We start from the raw sequence: 25,313 nt of genomic DNA on the forward strand, positions 1-25,313 counted from the left end.
CTTGAACTCATGAGCTCAAGTAGTCCTCCCACCTTAGCCTCCTGAGTAGCCTGGACTACAAGCACAAGCCACCATGCCTGGTTAATTTTTTAATTAACACGTACATACCTGGTTAATTTTTTAATTTTTAGTAGAGTAGAGGTCTTGCTGTGTAGGACAGGTTGGTCCTGAATTCCTGTGTTCAAGCAATCCTACTGCCTTGGCCTCCCACAGTGTTGGGAGTACAGGTATGAGCCATTGTGCCCAGTCCGGACACAGTGTTTAATTTATCGAAACAAAGGGTGCTTTTAATTTTCTTTCCTTATCTTTATGAAGGAAACTTCATATAACTTTTTTGCAGCCAAGATTATAAACGACATTCATTTTTCTCACAACTAATAGTCCTAGTGTCACTACCAAAGATGGAATATTGAGCTTGGTGAGCCAACGATCAAACTATCAAATTTTGCCAGTTTTTTATACAAATGCCTTTATTATGGTATAAACTACTCAAAGGATATGTATTGAAAAAGTAGGGATCAGAAAAAACATTTAATCGTAATTATATTTTAAAATTATCTATATGAGTAAATTCTTGAAGTTAAGATGATCTGGGTTATTTTAAGGTCTGTTATTAGCATCTGACCCAGGTAAATGACCTACTTGCTGTGTATATTAGTTTCCTCATCTATAAAGTGAGGGCAATATTCTATAACATGTGACTCATAAGGTTTTTAATGATTAATAAGAAAAATACTTGTGAGATACAAAAAAATGTCTGACACATAGTTTTTCAGGAAATGTTAGATTTTGTCATGATTTTTATATATGGTGAATGCAGTGCAGTGAGATCTGAACTATACATGTCTACTTGATTTTTACAAATGATTTATCTAATTCTATGGGAATTTCCAGAAGTTGTTAAATTTTTAATATTTAAATTTTTTATCACAATATTTCTTTGCTGCTTTTGCAAATCCATCAAGAATTGCAATATTTTAAATAATTATTTATTGAATATCCTTATACAGGAACATTTGGCACATGACATTATTCCTAAAGGAGGAATAATGGCTAAGAGCATGTACATTTACAGAATGGATTTATTGCTAGATGGGCCTGCAGAATGAATACACTGATTTATGCTCACACTGGAAGTTTTTAAAAAATCCTCATTGACTTGGAATGCTTAATCTTTTTTTTTTTTGAGACGGAGTTTCACTTTTGTTACCCAGGCAGGAGTGCAACGGCGCGATCTCAGCTTACCACAGCCTCCTCCTCCTGGGTTCAGGCAATTCTGCTGCCTCAGCCTCCTGAGTAGCTGGGATTACAGACACGCGCCACCATGCCCAGCTACTTTTTTTTTGTATTTTTTGTAGAGACGGGGTTTCACCATGTTGACCAGGATGGTCTGGATCTCTTGACCTCGTGATCCACCCGCCTCGGCCTCCCAAAGTGCTAGGATTACAGGCTTGAGCCACCGCGCTCGGCCTGGAATGCTTAATCTTAAGAGTTTTGATAGTTTCCTCTGTTGAAATATATTGTTTTGGGGAAAATGTACAATGGAGCTGGTAAGCAAATACAGTGTAGTATCTATCTATCTATCTATCTATCTATCTATCTATCTATCTATCTATCTATTTACACATATATAAATCATTTTACATATATATAAAATGCTTAAAATACGGAGTAAAATTAGCATAAGATATTGCTAATGGAATTTATAAATTGGTAAAAATTTTTTTGAGAGAAGCTTAAGAATAAAATGTTTTCTGATTTTTTAAAAAGCCTTATTTCTGGTAACTTAAGAAAATAACATAAAATCTTGGGGAAAAATGCAGCTACAAAAACGTTCAGTACATCATTAGTTGTGGAAACAAAATTTAAAGCACTTTATCCAATATTAGGTGAAATATTAAGTTATGGTTTATTTAGTAATTAAAATTTAATGCTGTTTTTAAAATGATGGCAATGAAGATTATATAGCAATGTATAAATGTGTCTATGCTATAATTGAATCAAAAATTTATGATGAAAAGATAACTATATCATAAAACTTTGAATAATATAGGAAAAAACACTTCTAATCTCATTATATTAGCACAACTATTTGAATTTTGAACTATTCATTTTCCTTGTAGGTCTCAGTTTTATACTTGTTAAGCATAGTGTGTATAAAACTTTTTGATCCTTTTTCTTGCTACTTCTGTGTTTTCATAGCATTTTTAAAATCGTGCCAAGTATCCTGCCATTTGCAGATAACTTCTGTTTTAATTTACATTTGCATTGGCACTTCCTATTTCTTCTACCTTCTGATTTCCCAGCCTTGATTAATATGAGCATAGTCTCAGAAGTTAATTCAGGAGCTATTTCTATTACTATATGTAGTTTTATCTAAAAATCTAAAAGGATTATTATAAAGATTACAGCCCCTGCCTCTCAAGGATTTTGAGTTTGGTTAGGTTTAGACAGACATGAAAACTATATGCAATTAAGATGCAAATGCTACAATAGATAAATTGTTCTGTTGGTGCACAAAGGAGAGAGTTGCTTTATTCTGGTTGAGTTGGGATTGGGAAATGAGGAAAGCTTCATGGAAAAGATGTTACTTATGGTAAGCCCTGAGAAATGAATGCATGTGAACTTGTAGGAATGAAGAGGGCATTCAGAGTAGAGAGAACGGTTGTGAGCAAAGGTCCAAGACAATTCAGTATGTTCAGGGAATTGCAGGTATTTGAGGATAGCAGTATTAGGTGAGGGGAAAAATTAAACTGGAGAGGTTATCAGGGGCTATCATGATGTGGAGACAATGGAGGCAATAGGTAGAAATGGAAGGACTTTAAACAGGAAAGGAATATGATTAGATATACATTCTAGAAAGATTACACTGGGAAGACTGGGGAATATAATTAGATGTCTGGTATTGGAACTAAAAAGACTATTTAGAGCAGTGTTCCTCAAAGTGTGGTCTGCAGCAAAATGACTACAGAAATTGAAAGCAAGTGAGAAATAACTTTATATGTATTTGAATCACTAGGACAATGTGAAGTGGGAATTAATAACAAAAATAAGAAATAAACCTATTGCTTCACTACTTCAGTTTGAAAAGTAGTGATTAAAAGACTATTGCAGCTGGGTGCGGTGGTGTCGGTCTGCAGTCCCAACTATTCGGGAGGCTAAGGCAGGAGGATTGCTTGAGCCCAGTAGTTCTGGACTGCAGTGCCCTATGCTGATCCTTTGTCTGCACTAAGTTTGGCATCAATATGGTGACCTCCTGGAAGTGAGGGGGACCACCAAGTTGCCTAAGGAAGGGTGAACTGGCTCAGGTTGGAAGTGGAGCAGGTCAAAACTTTCGTGTTGATCAGTAGTGGGATCATGCCTGTGAATAGCCACTGCACTCCAGCCTGGGCAACATAGTGAGATCCCCTGTCTTAAAAAAAAAGTAAGTCTTGCAAAAGACTCCATGCTTGAAATGACAGCTTGAGAGAGATTACAAAGGGAGAATATGTAGGATTTAGTAACCATATGGGAGGGAGCAGGGGATCTTGAAGGAAAGAGAGGAACCTAAAATGATTAGATTTTTGTTTGGGCAAAATTGATGAAGTTCTTTTCTGGAAAGGGAGAATAATAGGGTAGATCAAGAAAATAGTTCACTTTCACATAGGTTGAGTGAGTTGTCTGTAGTGGCATTGGAATCTTTTTAGTAAGCATGTAGTCACAAAAGACATCTGAGACAAATCTTGGCCATTGGGTTTACCATCAAGAAAGTGGTAGTTGATGCCAGTTAGAACAGACTAAAAGAGGGATAAGAAGAAAATTCTGGTTAATTCTAACAGTGAAGAGGCAAGACAGAGGAGATAATAAAAGGGATAGAGAAAGAACCATAGAGACAGGAGAAGTAGAGGAGAGCTGAAGAAAGAACATTTTTTCCCCAAAGGATTGAGCATATCTTTTGAAATGTTCACAGTAGTAAGGTAACTAGAAATAGTCAATTAGATTTAGCATTTAGGAATTATTTAATCTTGGCAAGAATAATACGGTTGGAATCCTGATTGTAGCGGACTTGAGAAGTGAATGGGAGATGAAGAAATTGATATATTAGTGATGGATTATTCTTTGGAAGAGTCCAGCTGTACTGAGAACAGAGAAAGGTAGGTAGGTAAGTATTAAGGGAAGAATTTAGATTTTATATGGGCAAGATGAAATTCTATGATGTGGGAGTGAGTGTTAATATATACAATTGACCCTTGAACAACATGGGCTTGAACTGTGTGGATTCATTTATACACAGATTCTCTTTGACCTCTGCTGTCCTGAGACAGCAAGAACAACCCTTCTTCTTTGCCCCTCACCCTACTCAATGTGAAGACGATGAGGATGAGGACCTTTATGATAATCTACTTTCACTTAATTAGTATTAAATATATCTTATTATTAACATTTTGTTTTCTCTAGCTTACTTTAAGAATATATGATACAACATTCAAATACGTATTAGTTGATTAAAAAGAGTTGACTCTTTATGTTATCAGTAAGGCTTCTGGTTAACAGTAGGCTATTAGAAGTTAAATGTTTGAAGAGTCAAAAGTTACACATGGATTTTTGACTATGTCAGAGGTTTATACCTCTAATCCCGTCACTGTTCAAGGCTCAACTGTATATAGAAAGACTGAAAGTAAAGGAAGGAAAGGGAATAAAGAACGGTATTCTGGAGGAGATAAATTCAATAGCACAGTTGGAAAAATGAGTGTCTAACAAGACATAAACACTTTTCTCCTTGAGACTGAACAGTTGTAAATAGGTTTGCGATAGGAAATTAAGGAGAATTTATGTATTCACAGTCTGGTGCAGTCAGCTGACCTGCCTTACTTTGGACACAAAGAATCATCTTTCTGACTTATTTGTTGCCTTAGTTTATGATATAATTTACAGACTTTTAGGAAGATTAGCTGAATTTAACATTTTGGTAGACTGTGTCTAAAAATGAGTCAAGTCTAGTTTTTTCTTTTCTTAATTTTAAACACTGATTTCTGGGAAAGTTAAATTTGTAATGATCCATTTATGCAAAAATCAATAATTATATCAATCTGCTATATGCAAATGTTATATTTTATTCCATAAGCTGATATTTTAATTATGATGAATTATTTACCTTTTATGTCAGGTTACAAAACTGATGTTAATAGTGTAGTTTATCAGAAAGACCATTGACTTTGGAATTATAAAGCCATGAGTTAAAATCTTAGTTCTATCACAGATTAACCATTTGATATTGAGTGTTGCCAAACTTGTTTTCTTTCTTTCTTTTTTTTTTTTTGAGATAAGAGTCTTGCTTTCTTGCCCAGGCTGGAGTGAGTGACATGATCATAGACTTTCTGCAGCCTCAACCTCTTAGGCTCAAATGATCCTCCTCCCTCAGCCTCCCAGGTATCTGGGACTACAGGTGTGCACCACCATTCTCACCTACTTAATGTTTTTTGTTTGTTTGTTTGCTTTTTTTTTTTTTTTTTTTTTTTTGGAGAGACTAGGTCTTACTATGTTGCCAAGGCTTGTCTCAAACTCCTGGCCTCAAGGAATCCTCTAACCTCAGCCTCCCAAAGTGCTGGCATTATAGGCAAGAGCCATTGTTGCAGGCCCAATGTCTTACAAAGTTTCTTTATTTTTAATTGAAGATAATACTTGCTACTTGATAAGATCATTGAAAGGATTAAATGAGTGGCTACTATGCTAATTTTCTCTTAACTGCTGAATGAAACCTTTAAAATGTGGAACATATTTGTAAGGATTTTCACTACCAGTATCTGTTTACAATAGTGCCATTCCTATTTTCACTAAAGGATTAACTACCAGTGTTCACTACAGTATACTCATAAAAATCATATTTAAAGTGTGGAAACCCACATTCCCTTTCTTCTTGCCAGGGCACTGTTTTACAGTTAGTTTGCATACCAACATAGGATAGGTGGCTCTGTGAATTATAATGTGGACCACTCAATTTTAATAAACACCTACAACTTCTAAAACGTAGTTTTCATGAAATTCTAAAATTTCGTATTTGAAAAGTTTTAGTGACATGTAGGCCATATTAATTAGGTCACTGAAGTTTTAGATTTCTTAGATTGCATTTCATTTTTAATTAGGTTTAGTGAACTTCCTCCATGCTTCCAAAGACCCTAGACCTATAGTGTGGGCTTCATTATCTAATTGGAAGTTAAGTTGAGTTTAGGGTTGGGAAACAATACATTACATATAGCAAATATTTGTTGGAACATAACATTCACAGATTATCGGGCCAAATACTGGGCTATTTTATAAGCTACAATGAGGTGTATGGTTTATTCTTTTAGATTCTAGTGTATAATTATTAAAGAACTTCAGGAAGTTAGTAATAATAGTATATCATTTGTATTCCACTGTATACACAGAGTAGAAAATGAGGCTCAGAAAGGTTCAGTGATTTGCTTAAGCTTATATAGTTTATAAACAGGAATCTGGCTTTGTCTCATTCTGAACTCTATTCTGTAAATAGTAGCAAAACAAAGCATTAACCTATTTAAAAGAAAATTTTAAATTAACATGAGAAGATAATGGAAATGTTAGTTGTATGGCACTTTTCATCTGGCTGGGAAATACTGTTTACAACTATTAGGATTCTCTTCTTATACTCAAACCCTGTCACTTGGCCTGCCTTCTGAGAAGCAGTACAGATTTTGATAAAAACCTTCTCTTAATCCACTAACCTTGGGCCTAACATGGTTAAATTGCTGGGAAATGATGGCAGACAGTATGCTACCAATTCAAAGTGAATTTAAAGTCTTAACAGCCCCTCCCTTACACCCTCAATGATGAGACAACAGAGGGCATGTAATTATAATAGCAGTTTAAAGCCATTTATCTTCAAAACAAAATTTCCTTGAAACTGGAAGCTTCTTATATGATTAAAATGTACTACCTGTTTCATAACTGAAAGAACAACCGCCCTCTAAATGGAAACCTGATTCTGTAAGAGTGGTAATATGCATAATATGATGCAAACATGCTTCTCTCTTCACACTGGATATTTTCTAAATATTTTGAGTTATTTAGTGTGGTTTGTAAAGGTTTATTTGATTTAAGAATATATTGCAATATTTGTTTAAAATAGTGTGGCTTTAGGATCTCATTCTTTTAATGAAGTATGTGTTTTTAAAAAAGCTATAACAAATATATGAAAATGTAACCTAAGAAATGTTGTTTTAGGCATTGACTACAAACTTTAACTTTTGAGTTTAGAATCCTCTGTTGGACTGTGCAAGGCTATGATATCTGAAATTTTAACACCAAGGTATTGTATAGTATTGTATGCCATACAATACCTTGCTGAAAGAATTACCAAATTTTAACACCTTCATAAAAGGCCTAAAAATAGCCTTTTATGAAGACTCATAAGCACAGAATGGGCAAATTTATGTTCTTATATTTATTTGGTGAATATAAGCCTGTTTTTCAAAATTATCCAATTGTTATTACCTTGGTCACTCATTTTCCATATCACTAGAGTCAGATTAGCATGTTTCTGAATGCACAAGTGTACATAATTATTTAACAACTTTTTAAGTGAATGATAAGCTTCTTGAAGTCAGGTACTGTTTTATTCATCTTTGTATGTCATACAATACCTCACTGAATGAATTCATTATCAAAATATACGTTAGTAATCTAACACAAACCCCACCCAATATTTAATGAACGCTCACTAAATAAAATGAATTAATGTCAGCCTTATCAGGTAAGTTCTGTTATTGTCTCTATTTTCTAGATGAGAAAACTCAAGCTTATTTGGATGTTTATCTCTCAAGAATTTTGTAAAGTTGAGTATTCTTTTGTCTGTTGATAAAGCCTTACAGTATTTCTAGAACTTAATCCTACAGAATATAAAAACTCTTAATATAAGGTACTCATCATACAGTTCAACAAAACAGTCTCCATCCTGTTCGTGATTTTTACTTTTCAGGCATGGTTTTGTAAAGAGGATACAAAATAAATGCAAGACAAGTCTATGTTTGTATTTTGTAGTGTGTTAGTGATAAACTGTGTTGAATTTTTGCTGGTGATAATATTCTACTGGTAGTTTAATTGTAGAATTTACAGATGAGAGTTTTAAGCTAGTGTCATCAGCAGAGAAGTCATTATGGCTTTGATATATGGCCTTAAATTTGGGCAGGTCTCAAGTTTCTTATATATAAAAAGAGGTTGGACTACATCTCTAAAAATCCTTTATTATGCTTTCAAGATATAATGTGAGCTATGAAAAAGGATTAAGGCCACTAAAAGGAAAAAGTGCAAAGAGATAGGAGAAAGACAAGGACTGAGTTTTGAGTATTAACAGTGCCTATCTTTGAAATGATAGGAACTCATGACAATAAACTGATGTGGAAAACAAGGAAAGTTTCTGAAGATGTGCTTAATAAGATTGAAGAGAAAAAAAGCTCTAAGAAAGATCATAGTAAACTGTACAGATCATTTCTGCCCTAGAATGTTGTGGGAACCTAATAGTAGGGAGATAAAAGATAATATATGAAAAACCCTTGGCACTGTGCTTCAGGATATTACTTCCCATTCCCTGTGATTCATTTCTCATTCAAGTATCATTTGTGTCCTCTTGATACTTCAGTGGTACTTCATTGCTCCAACATTTTTTGCAATACTTGTAAATTCCCTGAGAGACTGTTTACAAACCACACAAGAGAAATTAAAACTTTGTAACCTATCATTGCTGTTCTTCATAAATTACCCAAATCTGCATTGTCTTAGTCACTCACCATATTCTCAGAATTTGGCTCTGAATGAATTTTGGCTATTTCCAGCAATCAGACTCAACCTCAAAAGATGAAGACTTGCTCTCATTTTCAGATACTAGAATCCAACAGAAGTAAAGAATTGAAAGAGCACAGCATTTGAGACTTGCTTTCTGGTCCAAGTTCTTCTGTTAAGTAGATGTATACCTTTGCTTAAGTTCTATTTGAAATGGCTTAATTAATAATGACATAATTATGTATTGTGAAAGTCTATGATTTTATTTTAACGAGGCTCTGAAAGTTAGACAGTTATAATTCTATCTACAATAACGAATCTTTGAAAATTTTCTTCGTTTTTTTAAAAAGTAGAAAAAACATTCTTAGTAACTCTGTACCTAAGCCACCTAAAGAAAATTTAATTCTATATTTTTATATAAATATGTGGAATATATTAATGTATTCCTATTTTAAGGGTTTTTTCCACCAAAAATCCACTTTATGTTTTGACTAACGGTCTACTGGCTTATTCTTAGTTGGGGAACAGCATTTGAAATAACAGCTTTCAATTAATGGATTAAACCTTTTGTTAAGTTTTGTTTACAAATATTGGTTGGTCATATAGATTTTTGCATGGCATAACTTGCTCAGTGTCACTAATTAACGTGCAACTTGTTAATAAAAAAGCTAAAATTTTTAGTTTGTAGTTCAAAATAAAAGCACAAAAACAGAAAAAAAATATCCTGACTAGAAACCATCAAAATATCATTCTATTGTATTTAGTTAAACAAACACAACAAAACAAACAAACAAACAAAAAAAGAATGCCTTACTTAAAACCAAAAATAAAAACAAGGGGTGAATATATGAAATTTTACAATATACCAAAATAAATTAATGTAACTTAGGTATGATTCTGGGCACCATCTACACAGTTTTTGATGCTGTAGATCCATGTTGTTTGTGCTTATTCTAAATATTATACTCCTGTCTCCCACCTATTTGAAGAATAGCTATTTTTATCTTAATAATACAGATCTCAGTAAATATGAGAATTATTAGCATTTAGGGTATACTGAATTATAAAGCAACGTATTTAGGTTTATACTTTTGAGAAATTAACTTTAGCAGTGAAATAATCCTGATTAAATTTCATAGTAAATCAGATGTGTATTATTTAATCTAACAACTAGTGGGAATCTGGCCCCAGAAACAAATAGTTGGAATATCTGATTTTTTTTTTAATTACAGCACTATGTTTAGGCAAATAAATGGAGTATAAACATTTATGGCATTCTTAGTTAGAAGTCACATTCTAAAGTGCTATCTATCATATAGTTATAACCAGCTACTTATTCTGGCAGTCTTTTATGTCTATGGAATAGGACTGAAAGCCTCAGAATATATCTAAGTACTTTTTGTGTAATTTCCCTTTCTTTCCCAGCCCTTCTGTATTTTCATAATGAATAGAAGATGATTATGTAAATCACCGTTACTGCAGAAAGAGAAACTTACCTTGGATTGTGGTAACTTGCAGCCTGGAACTTAACTTTTCCTCAGCAGGAGGTGCTGGAGAGATAAAAGGATTAATAGTTTGTCTTAGTATGCTTTTGGAGAGCCTCATTACTGCTCTTTACTTTTTTAACTGTTTATAATAGCAGTAAAAAGATTGGAATATTTAAAACAATGTCAGTGTGGGTTGCAAGAATATGGGAGAAAAAAATAATTTGGATATTATTGGTTATTTTAGTTTTATAAAGGGGGGACAAAATAAGTAAAACCAGTCTTAACTACACCAACAGAAAATTTCCTTAGTTGCCAGTACTATTTGCATATATAATCTGAAACCACAAAGGTGGCATAGATGATTGTGTCTTTTCTTGCTGTTTTCGAAAGTGTGTTTCCATTTCCTATACTGTGTTCTCAAATATAGCTGTCTAAAAATAAAAAATGTAATTTTCAGGATCTAAAATACACCCTTATGCTATGTGGATATACATTTGTTGGTATACTTATTTCTGGTCAATTCTGAAGTGGATCTTAGCTCCCCTTGGATTAGCCATAGACTTGCTTGCTTCTTCCCACAGATCTCCCTCATTTATATTCACCTGTAACCATTGGGCCCAGAAAAGTTAATAGAAGTTTGTTGAGCATGGTGGATGAAATAATTGAATATAGCTATTCCCTGGACATGATGATGGTAGAGTGCTTATTATGTGTCAGGTACTGTTTCAAGTCCTTTCTTCACAACAAACCTATGAAATAAAACCTGTTATTCCATTCTGTGTATAAAGAAACAGTGGAATAGTGGTGACCTTGTCAAGATTGTTATTGAGTTAGGTTTATTAGCTGTGATAATTACCCATAAGGAGGGAATAATAGTATATAAAGTAAAATTGATACTAAAAAGGAAGGGTTTCCTTTTTCCTCCCTCAAGGAAAAAGTACATGAATCATGGTTATATCTGAAATGCCAAGAAACTAGAAACAACCTACATGTTCTATTGCTAAATAGTGAACAGTTATATATACAGTATTTTATATTTATATGAGACTAAGTAATGGACTATGTTGATACCTGGAAAGATGCATTAAAAATAGTAGGTTAACTCACAGATTTATACCCACACTGACAATTATAAATGTGTATTTCTATTAATAGAACTTCGATAAGCTGACAAAGGGTCAACAGAATGAGGAGTATAAAGTGACAAATGTCTTCTGAAAAGTAATGGTGGCCAGTTGGATAATGAAAACAGTAAATTTTAAGAAGACTAGGGATTACAATATAATTTTAAAAATAAAGTGAATTTAAATTCTCTTCCAAGTGACACTTTCCAAGATGAAATATCTGTCCTGTGTTAAATATTCCCGAAGACCTTCAGGAACACAACTAAGTGCCCTAGAAATGGAAATTTTCAAGATAAGTTGTACAGCAGCATTTTCTTAAGTACTTTTGCATAGTTGATTTTAAAGCTTAACAGGCATTACATGTAAATAAAAGGGTAGGGAAGATAATCTGGGAAATCCTAGGGTTCATAAAATTAGATTCTTTTGTGTAGTAATCATTAGCACCTTTAATGAGCATATTCCAGGTGAGTAGGAGTGGAGGCAGAATGTGGAGTGCATCATTTCATAGACTTGTTTGCTTGGGACCATAGAACTATTTGGCTTGGTTCTTGTTACAGAAATAGCCTCTGCAGAATATACTTTGGGAGACATTGGAATGTTATATGGAGGTGTCTGTGAGCAGGTCTGAGGCATGGATGTGTGGCTGTGGGTGGGTATGCAGCTCGAGGAGTAATACATTAAATGTTCCAGTCAGGGACAATGGGAAGTTTTCTGGAACCATATATATGTTGTCTTACTTTATTTTATTTATATTTTCCCCTCTTTCCATATTTTGCTTTTGAATAAAAATTCATGAAAACAAATTCACTAATCTAAAAGTATTCTTTGTTTTTAATATCATAAGTATGCTGTATGGGGAGAAGTCAAACTTGAGAATCTGCACTTGATTTGCTTTTCGTCTGGAAGGATAACAAATAAACCATGTAGCTCTTGGCTGGTTTTAAGGAACTGGCAGAATATTACATTTACATTTAAGTATAACCTGCTGGTATTCTCCACATACTTGTCTTCCACACATTCTTTAGCACCACGACTCATGTCAACATTGCTTACAAACTGTACAAGATGACCAGATCCAGTGGCCATTTTCTGTCCTTAGTTTACTGGGCCACTTTGCACCATTGAGCTCAGTTGTTTGTTACTTCCCTGAAAATATTCTTCTCTCTCCGTTTCTGTGACATTGCACTCAGCTGTTTTCTTCCTCCTCTCTGGCTGTTACTTTGTAGTTTGCTTTGCCGGGTCATCTTCCTCTGCTGACTTATGAATGTTTTACACTGAGGGCTCAGTTTTGGACCTTGTTTTCTTCTTCTATGCTTTCTTCCTAGGTGATGTCCTTTAGTCTTGTGGCTCTCTCTGAATACCAACTGCATAGTGATAACTCCCAAATCTAGCTTTCTTCAGCCAAAAACTAACCATTGTTTTCAGGTCACAGGTACCTAGCTGCTGTACACTTAAATTTGTCTCACACATATGTCAAGCTTAATGCCTCCAAACAAGTTTTAGTACTCCTCTTCACTTTCCAATTTATTCATTTTAAAAAAAGTTATGCTCATTAATTTTTTGTGTGTATGTATGGGTACATAGTAGGCGTCTACATCTATGGGTTACATGAGATATGTTTATGCAGGTATAGAGTACATAATAATAACATCAGGGTAAATGAGTATCTACCATGCCACTCTTTCTGTGTTAATGATACAACCATCCACCAAGAATTTTCCTCTTAAATCTCTATTTTTTTCTGCTTCAGTCTACCCTGCCACCACTGTCATCCAGGCCACCAAAAACTCTAACTTGCATTACTATAATTTACTTTTGCCTGAATTCCCCTTCTTACCTCCCCTTAGTCTTTTTCTTTCCTTTTTCTTTTTTGAGATGGAGTTTCACTCTTTCACCCAGACTGGAGTGCAGTGGCACGATCTTGGCTTACTGCAACCTCCACCTTCTGGGTTCAAGCAACTCTCCTACCTCAGCCTCCCCAGTAGCTGGGATTACAGTTGCCTGCCACCATGCCTGGCTAATTTTTGTATTTTTAGTAGAGACAGGGTTTCACCATGTTGGCCAGGTTGGTCTCAAACTCCTGACCTCATGATCCACCCACTTTGGCCTCCCAAAGTGCTGGGATTACTGGCGTGAGCCGCCTTGCCAGGCCCCCGTAGTCTTTTTCTATAGAGCAGTCATTTTTTTTTTTTAAAGTGTAAACCTAATCATGACACCCATTTAAATAATAGCTTTCCATTATACACTGAATTTTGAATAAAATCTATGCTGGTTATCATGACCTTAAAGGGCCTTCACAGTCTTGGCCTTTTCTAGTCTTCCTTACCTTATCTTGTACCTTATCATCCCTTGCTCACTATGCTCCAGGCACACTGGCCTATTTTCGTCTCCTAAAATATGCCTTCATATATACTATTGCTTTTATGGAAAGCAGCTTCCAGCTTATCCTTTGCATGGCTGGCTCTTTCTAATTGTTTAGTCCTAACTATCATCTTAGGGAGGTCTTGACCAACTGTCCAGAGTAGGTTTATGTGCCCATTCCCTGCTTTCCATTATTTCAGAGCACTAGTCACAATTTGTGTTTACTTACAACCTCTGATTGTAAATCCCTGAAAGTGGAAGCCATGTTTCTTTTACTCACCAATGTATGTATAATCAGTGTATAGCAAAGTGTCCCATATTTTTTTTTTTGTTGAATGAACTCAGAAAATGAAGTGACTGGATGGATTCTGAGCTAAAACATCTCCAGAAAGTTTAGATTTGTTCTTAAAGGCATATTTTAATGTAATGTATAGGTTTTATAATTAAAAGAAGACATAGCATCTAGAGAAGGCAGATGTCCTTGGTACAGTCTCCATTTAGTATCTGATCCTTAGCCTTGATCAGGCCATTCATGCTAACTTAACTTAAAAGATACTCGGTTGTAAAAAATAGAATGCTGATTAAAAAAAAAAATAGTCAAATATATAACTGAGCAGGCAGGCTGTTCATACATGTTAATCTCTATGGGAAAATTTTTTAAGAGTTGAAATACAAGCAGAAGGTGTTTGGTGAATGTGGGATCTGAGCTTTCAGAATTAAAATAATCTTATTTTGGTGGTAGGGTGAAGAAAACTTGCTAGTCTACTACATTCTGGGTGCTATAAAGAAAATTTGGCTTTTAGCAAGGGTATGATAAGGAGACAGTGTGTGGGTCCAGTTATGAGTAAGTCTGTCTACATTAAGATTTAACCATCTACTTGAGGTCAAATGTATTCTTTAAGTCTAATGACAAAGAATTGACATTATTCTTTCCTTGAAGGGAACTGGTATGAGGAATTTGTAATACCATGGGTAATACATACTAACATTTAGTGCAAGATTCTGAAATGCATTGGAGTGCTGTAATAATTTTTCTTTGAACTTGCAGGTTCTCCTGAAAAGAAAGCTGAATATTCATCTATAAATCAAGAAAATGGCACTGCAAACCCTATCAAGAACAGTAAAACAAGTCCAGTATCTAAAGATCAGCGGACTGGAAAGAAAACCTCAGTACAGAGTCAAGTGCAAAAGGGGAATGATGAATCTGAAAGTGATTTTGAATCAGATCCCCCCTCTCCTAAGAGCAGTGAAGAGGAAGAGCAAGAGGATGAAGAAGTTCTTCAGGGAGAACAAGGAGATTTTAATGATGATGATACTGAACCAGAAAATCTGGGTCATAGGCCTCTCCTCATGGATTCTGAAGATGAGGAAGAAGAGGAGAAACATAGCTCTGATTCTGATTATGAGCATGCTAAAGCAAAGTACAGTGACATGAGCCCTGTTTACAGAGACACATCTGGCAGTGGACTAACCCAAGATCTTAATACAATATTCCTTGCCTCAGCTCAGTTATCCTCTGATGTTGGAGTGGAGACTCCCAAACAGGAGTTTGATGTATTTGGCGCTATCCCCTTTGCAGTGCATGCTCAACAGCCCCAGCAAGAAAAGCATGAAAAGAACCTTCCTCAACACAGGTTTCCTGCTGTGGGACTCGAGCAGGAAGAATTTGATGTATTCACAAAAGCGCCTTTTAGCAAGAAGGTCAATGTACAAGAATGCCATGTGGTGGGGCCTGAGTCACATACTCTCCCTGGATATCCCAAAAGTGTAGATGTATTTGGCTCCACTCCATTTCAGCCCTTCCTCACATCAACAAGTAAAAGTGAAAGCAATGAGGACCTTTTTGGGCTTGTGCCCTTTGAGGAAATAACAGGGAGCCAGCAGCAAAAAGTCAAACAGCGCAGCTTACAGAAACTCTCCTCTCGCCAAAGGCGCACAAAGCAGGATATGTCTAAAAGTAATGGGAAGCGGCATCATGGCACACCAACTAGCACAAAGAAGACTCTGAAGCCTACCTACCGCACTCCAGAGAGGGCTCGCAGGCACAAAAAAGTGGGCCGCCGAGACTCTCAAAGCAGCAATGAATTTTTAACCATCTCAGACTCCAAGGAGAACATTAGTGTTGCATTGACTGATGGGAAGGATAGGGGGACTGTTTTACAACCCGAGGAGAGCCTGTTGGACCCCTTTGGTGCGAAGCCCTTCCATTCTTCAGACCTGTCATGGCACCCTGCACATCAGGGCTTGAGCGACATCCGTGCTGATCACAATACTGTCCTGCCTGGGCGGCCAAGACAAAATTCACTACATGGGTCATTCCATAGTGCAGATGTATTGAAAATGGATGATTTTGGTGCCGTGCCCTTTACAGAACTTGTGGTGCAAAGCATCACTCCACATCAGTCCCAACAGTCCCAACCAGTCGAATTAGACCCATTTGGTGCTGCTCCATTTCCTTCTAAACAGTAGATATTTCTGGTGGATTCTTGGCATTAACTCCTATTTCAAAAAAGTATGAATAGTTTTATGAATTTGAAAGAAAATTTGATAGCTCTTTATATCATTCTTAAAGATCAATCAGAATAGGTGATTTTTAAATAAACCAAATAGAAAAATGAAGTATCTCTACAGGGTAGTAACTTGATGCCTCTTCCAAGCAGGAGAAAAGGGAGCTAAATTGCAAGCTCTAACTAAGAGTTTTTGCTACTGACATCACAACACAGAAATGCAAGTGTGGTACTTCCAGTGAAAGTACATGGCACCTTTCCAGGTGTGTAGCCACTGACACGGGACAGTAAAACTGTTATTTTTGATACCAGAATGTCATTTTTGTGTGCATATCCCTAAAATTAGGGTTATTTGTACATATACTAGTTATGCTTGTGAATTTTTTTTAAGGTCTCTTCTAATTTCCACACAGTTAAAATCAATCTAGTTCTCTTAAAGCATTAGAAAGTTATTATCTGGAGAGTGCAGAGATTTCAGTGCATACATCTTTTTCCACAAAGCAGAGCCAGAAGTAACTGACAATTGTGCCTAAAACTCTGTTTCATTTTTAAAAACAAGTGCCATTAATATGGAATATGTAGATAAACATATGAAATAATGTGTATGTTAATTAGCTCAACTTAGCTGTTTCACAATTTACATATTTCAAAACAATGTTATACTATATATATATAATTTTTGTCAAAACAAATTTTAAGAATGGACTATGGCATAGAATCCTGGAACAAAAATATAAAGAGAAATATCTGACATTTGAAAAGAAATAAGAAAAAATTTATGTAGAAGAAAAAACATTCACTACTCTAGATAAACACTTTATATTGTTTATGAATGGCTTCTTGCCCCAAACTTTAATTATTATGGCCCTAATAAAGCAGACTATTGGGAAAAAAAAATTGGGAGTAAGGACAAGGGTTATATAAAAATTTTATTTTAGGAAAAATGTAGCAAAAATGGAATTTTCAAAACATTTACAATGTGAAATCATGTTGCATTTAATAATGTACTTTATTAGCAACTTCACCAAATATTCCCCAAGTCATAAGCAACAATTATTTTTATTAGGTTTGGGAAGTGGAATAGTTTCAATAAAGTGCACAGAATGGTGACACCCACAAAGCCTTATAGGCAGGATTCATGCATCCTGCTGCAAGTACCTCTGCTTAATAAACCAGATCCTAAAATGCATATAAGGTGGACTAGCATCTTAACTCTGCTAGTTGATTGTGTCTTTACTGAAAAGAACCCAGCTACCAATTTGCCTTTTGTTACACCACAAATCCTAATTAGAAACTTGAGATTTTATAGAAATTATTTAATGATAGAGATTACATGTGAATTAATGTGAATATAGTATCTGTGCTTCCTGTGTCCATAACTATTTTAAGTTATAATTAATTGTGCTGCGCTATCAGATTAACATTTGGAAGTTTCTAGAACAGTTAATACCGTTTACAGAAAGTAGAAACTCATCAACTGACACGCTGTTTAATTTTTATATTTTAAATTAACTGTCTTTGAACCCGATTAAAGTATATTTTATGAGTAATTTTATTAGGAATCTCTTAATTATAATGCCCCTATGGGATAAGCTATTTGCCTATTTTCACAGTTCTGAACTTGGAAAGAAGCAAAGTATATGTAACTAAACCCCATATTTGTCTTTTTATTGCTTTTTTTCCTTCTGTTAAATGCTAAATCAAATACAAATTTGTGGATAGGGAAGCAATATGTGAATCACAATGTAGCAGAGGCAGACCAAGCAATACATCATTACTTCGAGTTGTACTTTTAGAGCTGGACTGCACGAATTACTTGTCCTTGTGCCAAAGGCAAATATGTTTGCACCCCTCCTCCACTTTTTTTTTTTTTCCTCAGGTTGATGAGAATGCAAATGCTCAAGTAGATGTTTAAAAACTTTACAAAATAGATTTAAGTGATACTTTCTATTAAAAGTGAGGAGTTGATTACACATGTAAATTCATGAACTACAGTAGGTTTGTATCAAACAATAATTTTTTAAAATTGAAAATCTGTTGAGGTGTACACAATATGCTTCTTGATTGTATTAGTCCTTGGTCTGTGCTAGATCGCATGAGTTTTATCACTTAGAAAAGGGGTAGAGGATAAACTAATGTGGTCTCCTTCAAATGTAAACAGGAAATACATATATTTTTACTCGCTTTTCAATACACTGAATAATTTTAAATGATTCAGACACTGATGTAGACGCTTTGGCTTATAATGTTGGATAAATTCTGAGGAAAGAACTCTGACAGTTTAAAATATTTACATTCTTATAACACAGCACAGTGACTTTCTTCTTTCAAGATTGTAGCTCAGAGAAGAGATACAGGATTAAATTGGGGGTTCAATGGGATAGAAATGGAGAGATTCCTTTGTGTTGAAGTAGAGGCATTTAACTAAGGAGTATAGATTTATACTTTGCATTTTCATTCATCATCCCCCAGAATCATGGTCATGGTGTAGGTCAGGCGTCCCCAAACTTTTTACACAGGGGGCCAGTTCACTGTCCCTCAGACCGTTGGAGGGCCACCACATACTGTGCCCCTCTCACCACCAGTGAAAGAGGTGCCCCTTCCTGAAGTGCGGCGGGGGGCCGGATAAATGGCCTCAGGGGGCCGCATGCGGCCCACGGGCCGTAGTTTGGGGATGCCTGGTGTAGGTCACTCCACACAGCTGATGCTCAGGTCATTCCCTTATGAGAATAAAGCTCCCAAGGTATGTGAAAGTGCTTACCACCTGGCACACAGCACTCGGTAAAAGTTTGGCTCTATTATGGGATGGTTCAATTTTGGTTTAAGGAAGGAAGGTTTTATATATATACCACTAAGCAAATATATATATATATATATATGGGTTTTTTTTCCTAATATTATTTGGTGTCCCCTGTGCTTCTTTAGGATGTAGTTATAACTCTAAACCTGTTATACTTGAACATCACTAAGAGAAGTAAATTATGAAGCTAGCAAAACTCTGAGGCCAAAGTTGTTTCCTAACAGCTTTAATAATGCTTGTTGATTTTGAATAATCCTTTAAAAAGTGGACCATTTGCTTATTTTAATATTATCACATCAGTAAAATGTTAGTATTAAAAAGATCAGCTTTTTATGGCATTGAAGAATATATCTGCTAAGACACAAAATTGCATGGTAAGTATATTAGTTGGAGGAGAAAAGCTTGTAGGCCAGATGAAAATTTAGCTGACTAGAATATTTATTCAGGAGTGTAATTATCTTCCCCTACCCCAATCCCTGTGTATGTGTAAATTATGACATTATCTGGATTTGCAAACAGACACAGCTTTTAATCCCACCGTTTATTGTTTAAGAATGATAGACTGTTGTCCTCCTCTTGCTAGTGGAAAATCTAAGGTGGAGCTCACTTTTCTATGCTGAAGTTCACCAGGCAGAATGGTTTTGTTTCCAGTCAGCTACTCTGCTTGGTTTACTTTAGGTTTTGGTACTTCACGTAAGCACTGTTAGAAGGTACAAGTGTATTAATATCACTAGTTTTGAGGAGCTTGGGTACATTTGTTTTTAATATATTTAGAATGTGCAGAAAACTTTTTTCTCTTTTTTCTTTTTAGCAAACCTATTATCATTTTAGGTCCAATTATTGAATTGACAGTCTACTGTGAGAATGAGATGACATACCTACTGTGAGAATAACATAAATGATGAATAGTTTGACAACTTTTATACTCAGTCGTGTTTTATACATTAAGATAAAATATGTACACATACATGCCTGTCACATCTCTCTACTGTGGATTTAATGTGAATTTTTAAAAAATGGAATTGCAACCACAATCATATCTAAGAGAACATTCACTCCTAGTGAGAGTTTACAAAAGCTACTAAAAGAATAAGGTAGATGATAATGCAAAGGGTCATGATTTGGGGTTATTTTGTTTTATTTTAAAATTTGTAGTGCTACTTTTGAAAGAATTGTTTTTATTACTATGCTGTTTTTATGATTGAAAAGTCATCTAATAGAAGCTGTATAGAAGCTACTTTTTAATTGCTGGCAAACAGCTTTAAGTGCACTTTCTTTGATTACACTTCCATTTTTTGTTAAACTTGAATTTTCTGAAGACTTTTATGTACCACTAAGCAAATAACTTTAACCTTTAAATAAATCAAATTTACATCTTTATTGTATTTCTACTTGTTACAAAACATACTGGCTAAAGTAACTTCAGCCCTCAAATATAGCTGGGAAACAGTTATGAGATAGACTCAGTCTCCCCTTCCCAGGCCCCCCCACCCCCCCACCACCCTTCCCTAATTAAGCACTAACTGATTTTATTACTTTATTGCCTTTACATTGCTTATTCTTTTTGACTGAATTCTGTCCCTGATTCACTATGTTTTGTTTGAAATTTAAAGTTATTTTCTTACTGTATTTATCATACCTGTTTTAATAATCTGTTTTCTTTAAATGCAATAAATCCCAAATGGATTGCATATTCTTTATAATCAGTGACTTTGGAGTTTTTTATTATTTGTCTTATTACAAGTTTTGGATGTAAATTTCTATTCAGATTCAGTTCTTTCATTCACACCACAAACATTAAGCTCCTATTATGTAGCAGCTAGTGGAATAGAAAAATGGGTGAGATTCTTTCCCTATTCCTTAAGGAGCTCACATTTTACAATTTAGGTAAGAAAACCCATTTGACTTAAAAGTTTTTGCAAGAACACTGTATAGCATGATTTTTTCAGTCAGTCACTGCAATTACTGATAGAGTGATGACAGTAAGGCAAAAATATTGTGTATTGCCTTCTGAGTAACTTGTTTTGCAGCTTCTACATTATACATAATTTATTTTTAAAAATCTTTAAAGACTGGTAATATCTTTGGTTGAATAAAATACTGGTTATTTGATTAGGTAACACTATAATCCTTAATTATATCAGCAAAGAGGCTATGATACATTAAAGAGAACCTATTTATTGGATTGATGGACTAAGCTTGGCATTAAGGTTATAATATTATGTATGATTCCACAAACTGGAGTGTTTAGATTGGTGGACTGTGGAAAGATTCATCTTATTTTTATGAGTGACATTTTTTTTGAAGTTGTAACATTCATCTAAAGTTATGTGGAAACAGGCTTTTTAATGAATTACGGTACAAAGCAGCAAAATAACACAAATGATTAGAAAAGTTCTATTTAACAGAATTAGTTTGCAGTGTGTTACTGTTCAAATTTAGTTATAGTTAACCTATTTGAGATGAATATATGCTGCAATTTGAGCTATTTATTTTGGATAATTAATAACCTTTTTTTTTTTTTTTTTTGTTTTTTGTTTTTTGTTTTTTAAGATGAGGTTTCACCATGATGGCCAGGCTGGTTTTGAACTCTTGACCTCAGGTGATCCACCCACCTCAGCCTCCCAAAGTGCTAGGATTATAGGGGTGAGCCACTACACCTGGCCCAATTAATACCTTTTTAAGGAAGCCCAGCTTAAGCATCATATGTAACATGTAGTTAATATTCTTATTGAAAGCTTGAGCTTTTGTTGTCACATAAAAAAATAGTTCAGATGGTTGCCACAACTGAGGTTACATGCATGTTAGGTAGTATTTTGATCTCAGATTTTACAGAGCAGGACTAGAACCTTGGTGGCTGTTCATTTCAGCTCTCTTAAAGGATGGAGATTCATTTTTCACAAGAAACTCCCTATTTCTATTTCCCTCTCCCTTCCACAAATTTTTCCTTAAGGGTGGTTTCAGTTCTGGATCATTATCTCATTACTCAGGAATTCTGGTACAAAATTTCAGGGAACCGTATTTGCATCTCTTCAGTGAAAACAGTTATTGTGATAATGTACATATAAGATATTTCTACCCCTTCTCTAATACGTGAGCTGATTCTTTACAGAGTTGGGCAGAGGTAGAATTCCCAGGAATGATGATTTGGAGTGGACAGGAACCTAATGTAGTTCAGTAACCAGCAGAAATTCAGAGGAACAGGCTTTGCCCCTTGACATTTAATATGGGGCAAAATACAATCTAGTAGGTACCTGGCAAATGGAGAGTTGTACAGTTTTATGCCAGTCAATCACAATCTTCAAATCGGATATTCTGTCCAGGTGGGATGCCAAAAGATGTGACAGACATTCCCTGAATCTTCATTCCTGATTCTAAAATACGATTTTAAAGTTGTTATGTATTACAAAGAATGACAAGCAGCACTTAAAAATATTTAGTAAACCCAGTTTATTTACATAATACATATTTTGTCATGCAGCTTACTGAATTGCAGTTAGTATAATAACAAAAAAAAGACAAGCACTGTCTTGCTATTTGAAAATGGCTTAATATAGAAAGATAATTGTTTCTTAAATGAGTTAACCACAACCATATAAATTGCTAGACAATTTACAACAGCTATAGATAATTTTAAAATGTACTTGTAAAATCTGTAGGCAAAAAGCTTTTATAGTTTACACATTGGTAAAATTACAACCAGTCTTTTTTAGTACTGTTAACTAGATAGTGTATTTTAATAAATCTATAAAACAAAAATAAATATACATCATTACAAGGCTCAGATTTGTAGACAACTTTAAAACATTTTTTAATGTTAACAATGTCTTCAAAATTTTACCAGTAGTGCTGTGCACACAGTAGGTGGTCGTTAAATGCTGACTGACATACAGAAATATTTCTAGTTGACAGCAATCCACATTCATTCATTCCCTACTTTATAATAAATACATCATAGCAATGAAAAAATGAAAGGATAACTTTCTTACAATAGTTAACATTTTTATAAGAAGTTGAAATGTTTACATGGAACAATTTTCCCTACAGAAAGACTGTATACCTTTTAAATTTAAAGAAACCGTGATTTAAAAACACAGAATGCTCTTTTTATGTATTAATTCAGATGACAAACATTAATTCATATAACAAACAGGGACTGGAAAAATTAAAATTGAAATAAGATTCAATTTTATTTTGAGAAAATGTTATAATAAAAATGGCTCCATAACTAAAATAATGCCTTTCTCCTAATTTTCAACTTAATTATAACTACTCTAGTGTTTTTTGTTTGGCCAAAATGACAAAATACCTATTTAAAGGCAATAAAATCATGTAAACCAATAAGGGAAGTTCTAGGGGAAATACATCCTATTACTGTTGCACCAAAAGTTTCTGTTATTTAGGATTGGGATCAAATTTTTAACCGTAGAAGGTAATATAGCCATTTTCAAAGCAGCATTCTATCATAATGATGGGTAAGACACAGTATTCCTGACTGAGCCGGCAGGGGGGAAATTCTCTTTGCTGAGATATTAGCATGGGGAATTTATATTCCAAAAACACTACACTGGAAAAAAAACACAACATTTTACTGATGTATTAATTGAGGCACATTAAACTTTCCAAATACTCTATGTACAAAAGGCATTTTGGGAATAAGTTTCATCACCAATCAACATTTTTTTCTGATATTCAGTAATTTTACTGTTCTGAAAATACACCAGTATTTAAAACAGCTCATGTCAACTCATTAAGAAACTTGGGTAATACTTTATATTCCAATGTAAGTTTTTATGAACATCTGCTTTAAGGTATTTAATGCATATGAAAGACCAAAGAACAAGGGGGCTACAGTGTATGGTAGGGCAGTGAGATCTATTTTTTAAATATATACAATACAGAGAAAGTTTAAACCTTCAGGTCCAAATATTAAGTGTTTATCAAGATTCTGATTTATCAATGCAATGCTAACACATGCAGAAACTGAGGACTAGAGCACAGGTGAATAACCATAGTATCAAATGGGGCATCTGTATGACTTTGTTCTAAGGCTTAAGGTTCATTTCAGGGTCAAGACAGGGCCATCTAGATTCTATGGCCTTGAAAGTAGCACCCATGCAGCTGGGAACCCCCATCACTGGGATATTCAGGACTACAAATTCAGAGAATTGAAAGCTCTCTGGAATTTTGGGATCAAAAACCTTCTGTAATCCACTCAAAAGAATTCAGCTATTATATAGAATTAAATAATATCTGGAATTAAAATGTTTAGGTGGCTAAAGACTATGTTGTTTGACCATATAATTTGTTGTCTAATCCTGTATTTAGTTTCTAATATGAATTTTATCTGATAGGAAATGGCAAATTCTTTTCCTCTTCTCAACCCTTCTCTCAACTTACAGGATAAGTTTAATGCTTTTGTTCTGGAAAACTAAAATATCTAATGTTCTTAGGGAGAGGAGAACCTATAGCTAAAGGATATAATATCATAAGTGCCAGTTTCTCACAAATCATGTATGTAAAGGCTAGTGATTATTTAAAATCACTATCCTAGTTTGTATTAAGCATAGGCTGAAATAACCCTTGCCTTGATTAGGCACTTAAACTTGATAATTTACTGAAAATAGTTAAGCACATAGGATGACTCCATTTTCTAATGGAGATGAGCCCTTCCTAAAGAAATTAAGCTGGTGCTAAATAAAATGAATTCTATTTCTACACTAGTTTCCCATTCATTGTTGTTATTCAGATGTTTCATATGATTGCCAACTAATTTTCACTTTCTGTACAAGCAGCAAATTAATAGTTTTAAGGGTCCTATAAAGCAGTTATTACTACAGATCCTCAAGTATGCTTTTTTCCCCATTTTTATAAAGCAATATTCAAAGAGGAAAAAGGGAAAACTAATGGGACTCTTAGAAATAGTGGGGTATACAATTCCCCATTATATATTGCTTAACAACTGAATTCATCAGGTGGCCATACCTAATTCACAAATGTGAAACATAGTCAGGACAAGGTTTGCTATGTCTGTACTGCATGACATACACTGTTGACTGATGCCACCAATATAACATCACTACTGCAAGGATATGCCATATTTGGTGGCTTGATCCGAGGTAGTTTAGTTGTCCTGGAAAGAAGGTAGAAAGAAAATAATATTGATTTCAGTAAGTTGACATTAAAAGAAAAATATATTTCTTGGATGTATGGCTTAGCAGCAGAAAAATTTTGGTAGTCTCAGAGTGCTAACTGGAGA

The 25,313-nt window shown here is 34.6% G+C and overlaps 2 protein-coding genes across 5 annotated transcripts in view; one reads left to right on the forward strand and one right to left on the reverse strand.

The window, feature by feature from the left end:
- Positions 1-17,804, forward strand: part of BMP2K (BMP2 inducible kinase) — a 131,388-nt gene extending 113,584 nt beyond the window's left edge. For both annotated transcript variants that reach the window (XM_039468211.2, XM_010334723.3), the window contains one exon: positions 14,796-17,804. In XM_039468211.2, the coding sequence (XP_039324145.1) occupies positions 14,796-16,216 (1,421 nt within the window). In that variant the 3' untranslated portion in view covers positions 16,217-17,804. The remainder of the gene's footprint in view (positions 1-14,795) is intronic.
- Positions 1-25,313, reverse strand: part of PAQR3 (progestin and adipoQ receptor family member 3) — a 56,706-nt gene that overhangs the window by 12,720 nt on the left and 18,673 nt on the right. The window contains exons 6-7 of one of the 3 annotated variants that reach the window (XM_074396339.1): positions 22,309-22,428; positions 10,272-10,325 (exon numbers count right to left, since the gene is read on the reverse strand). In XM_074396339.1, the coding sequence (XP_074252440.1) occupies positions 22,343-22,428 (86 nt within the window). In that variant the 3' untranslated portion in view covers positions 10,272-10,325; positions 22,309-22,342. Of the gene's footprint in view, positions 1-10,271; positions 10,326-22,308; positions 22,429-22,470; positions 25,188-25,313 lie in introns of those variants that run through there. The other 2 variants (XM_074396338.1, XM_003923935.3) reach the window with 2 other exon arrangements.

Source organism: Saimiri boliviensis, chromosome 3 (genome assembly GCF_048565385.1).
Source record: "Saimiri boliviensis isolate mSaiBol1 chromosome 3, mSaiBol1.pri, whole genome shotgun sequence".
NCBI lineage: Eukaryota > Metazoa > Chordata > Mammalia > Primates > Cebidae > Saimiri > Saimiri boliviensis.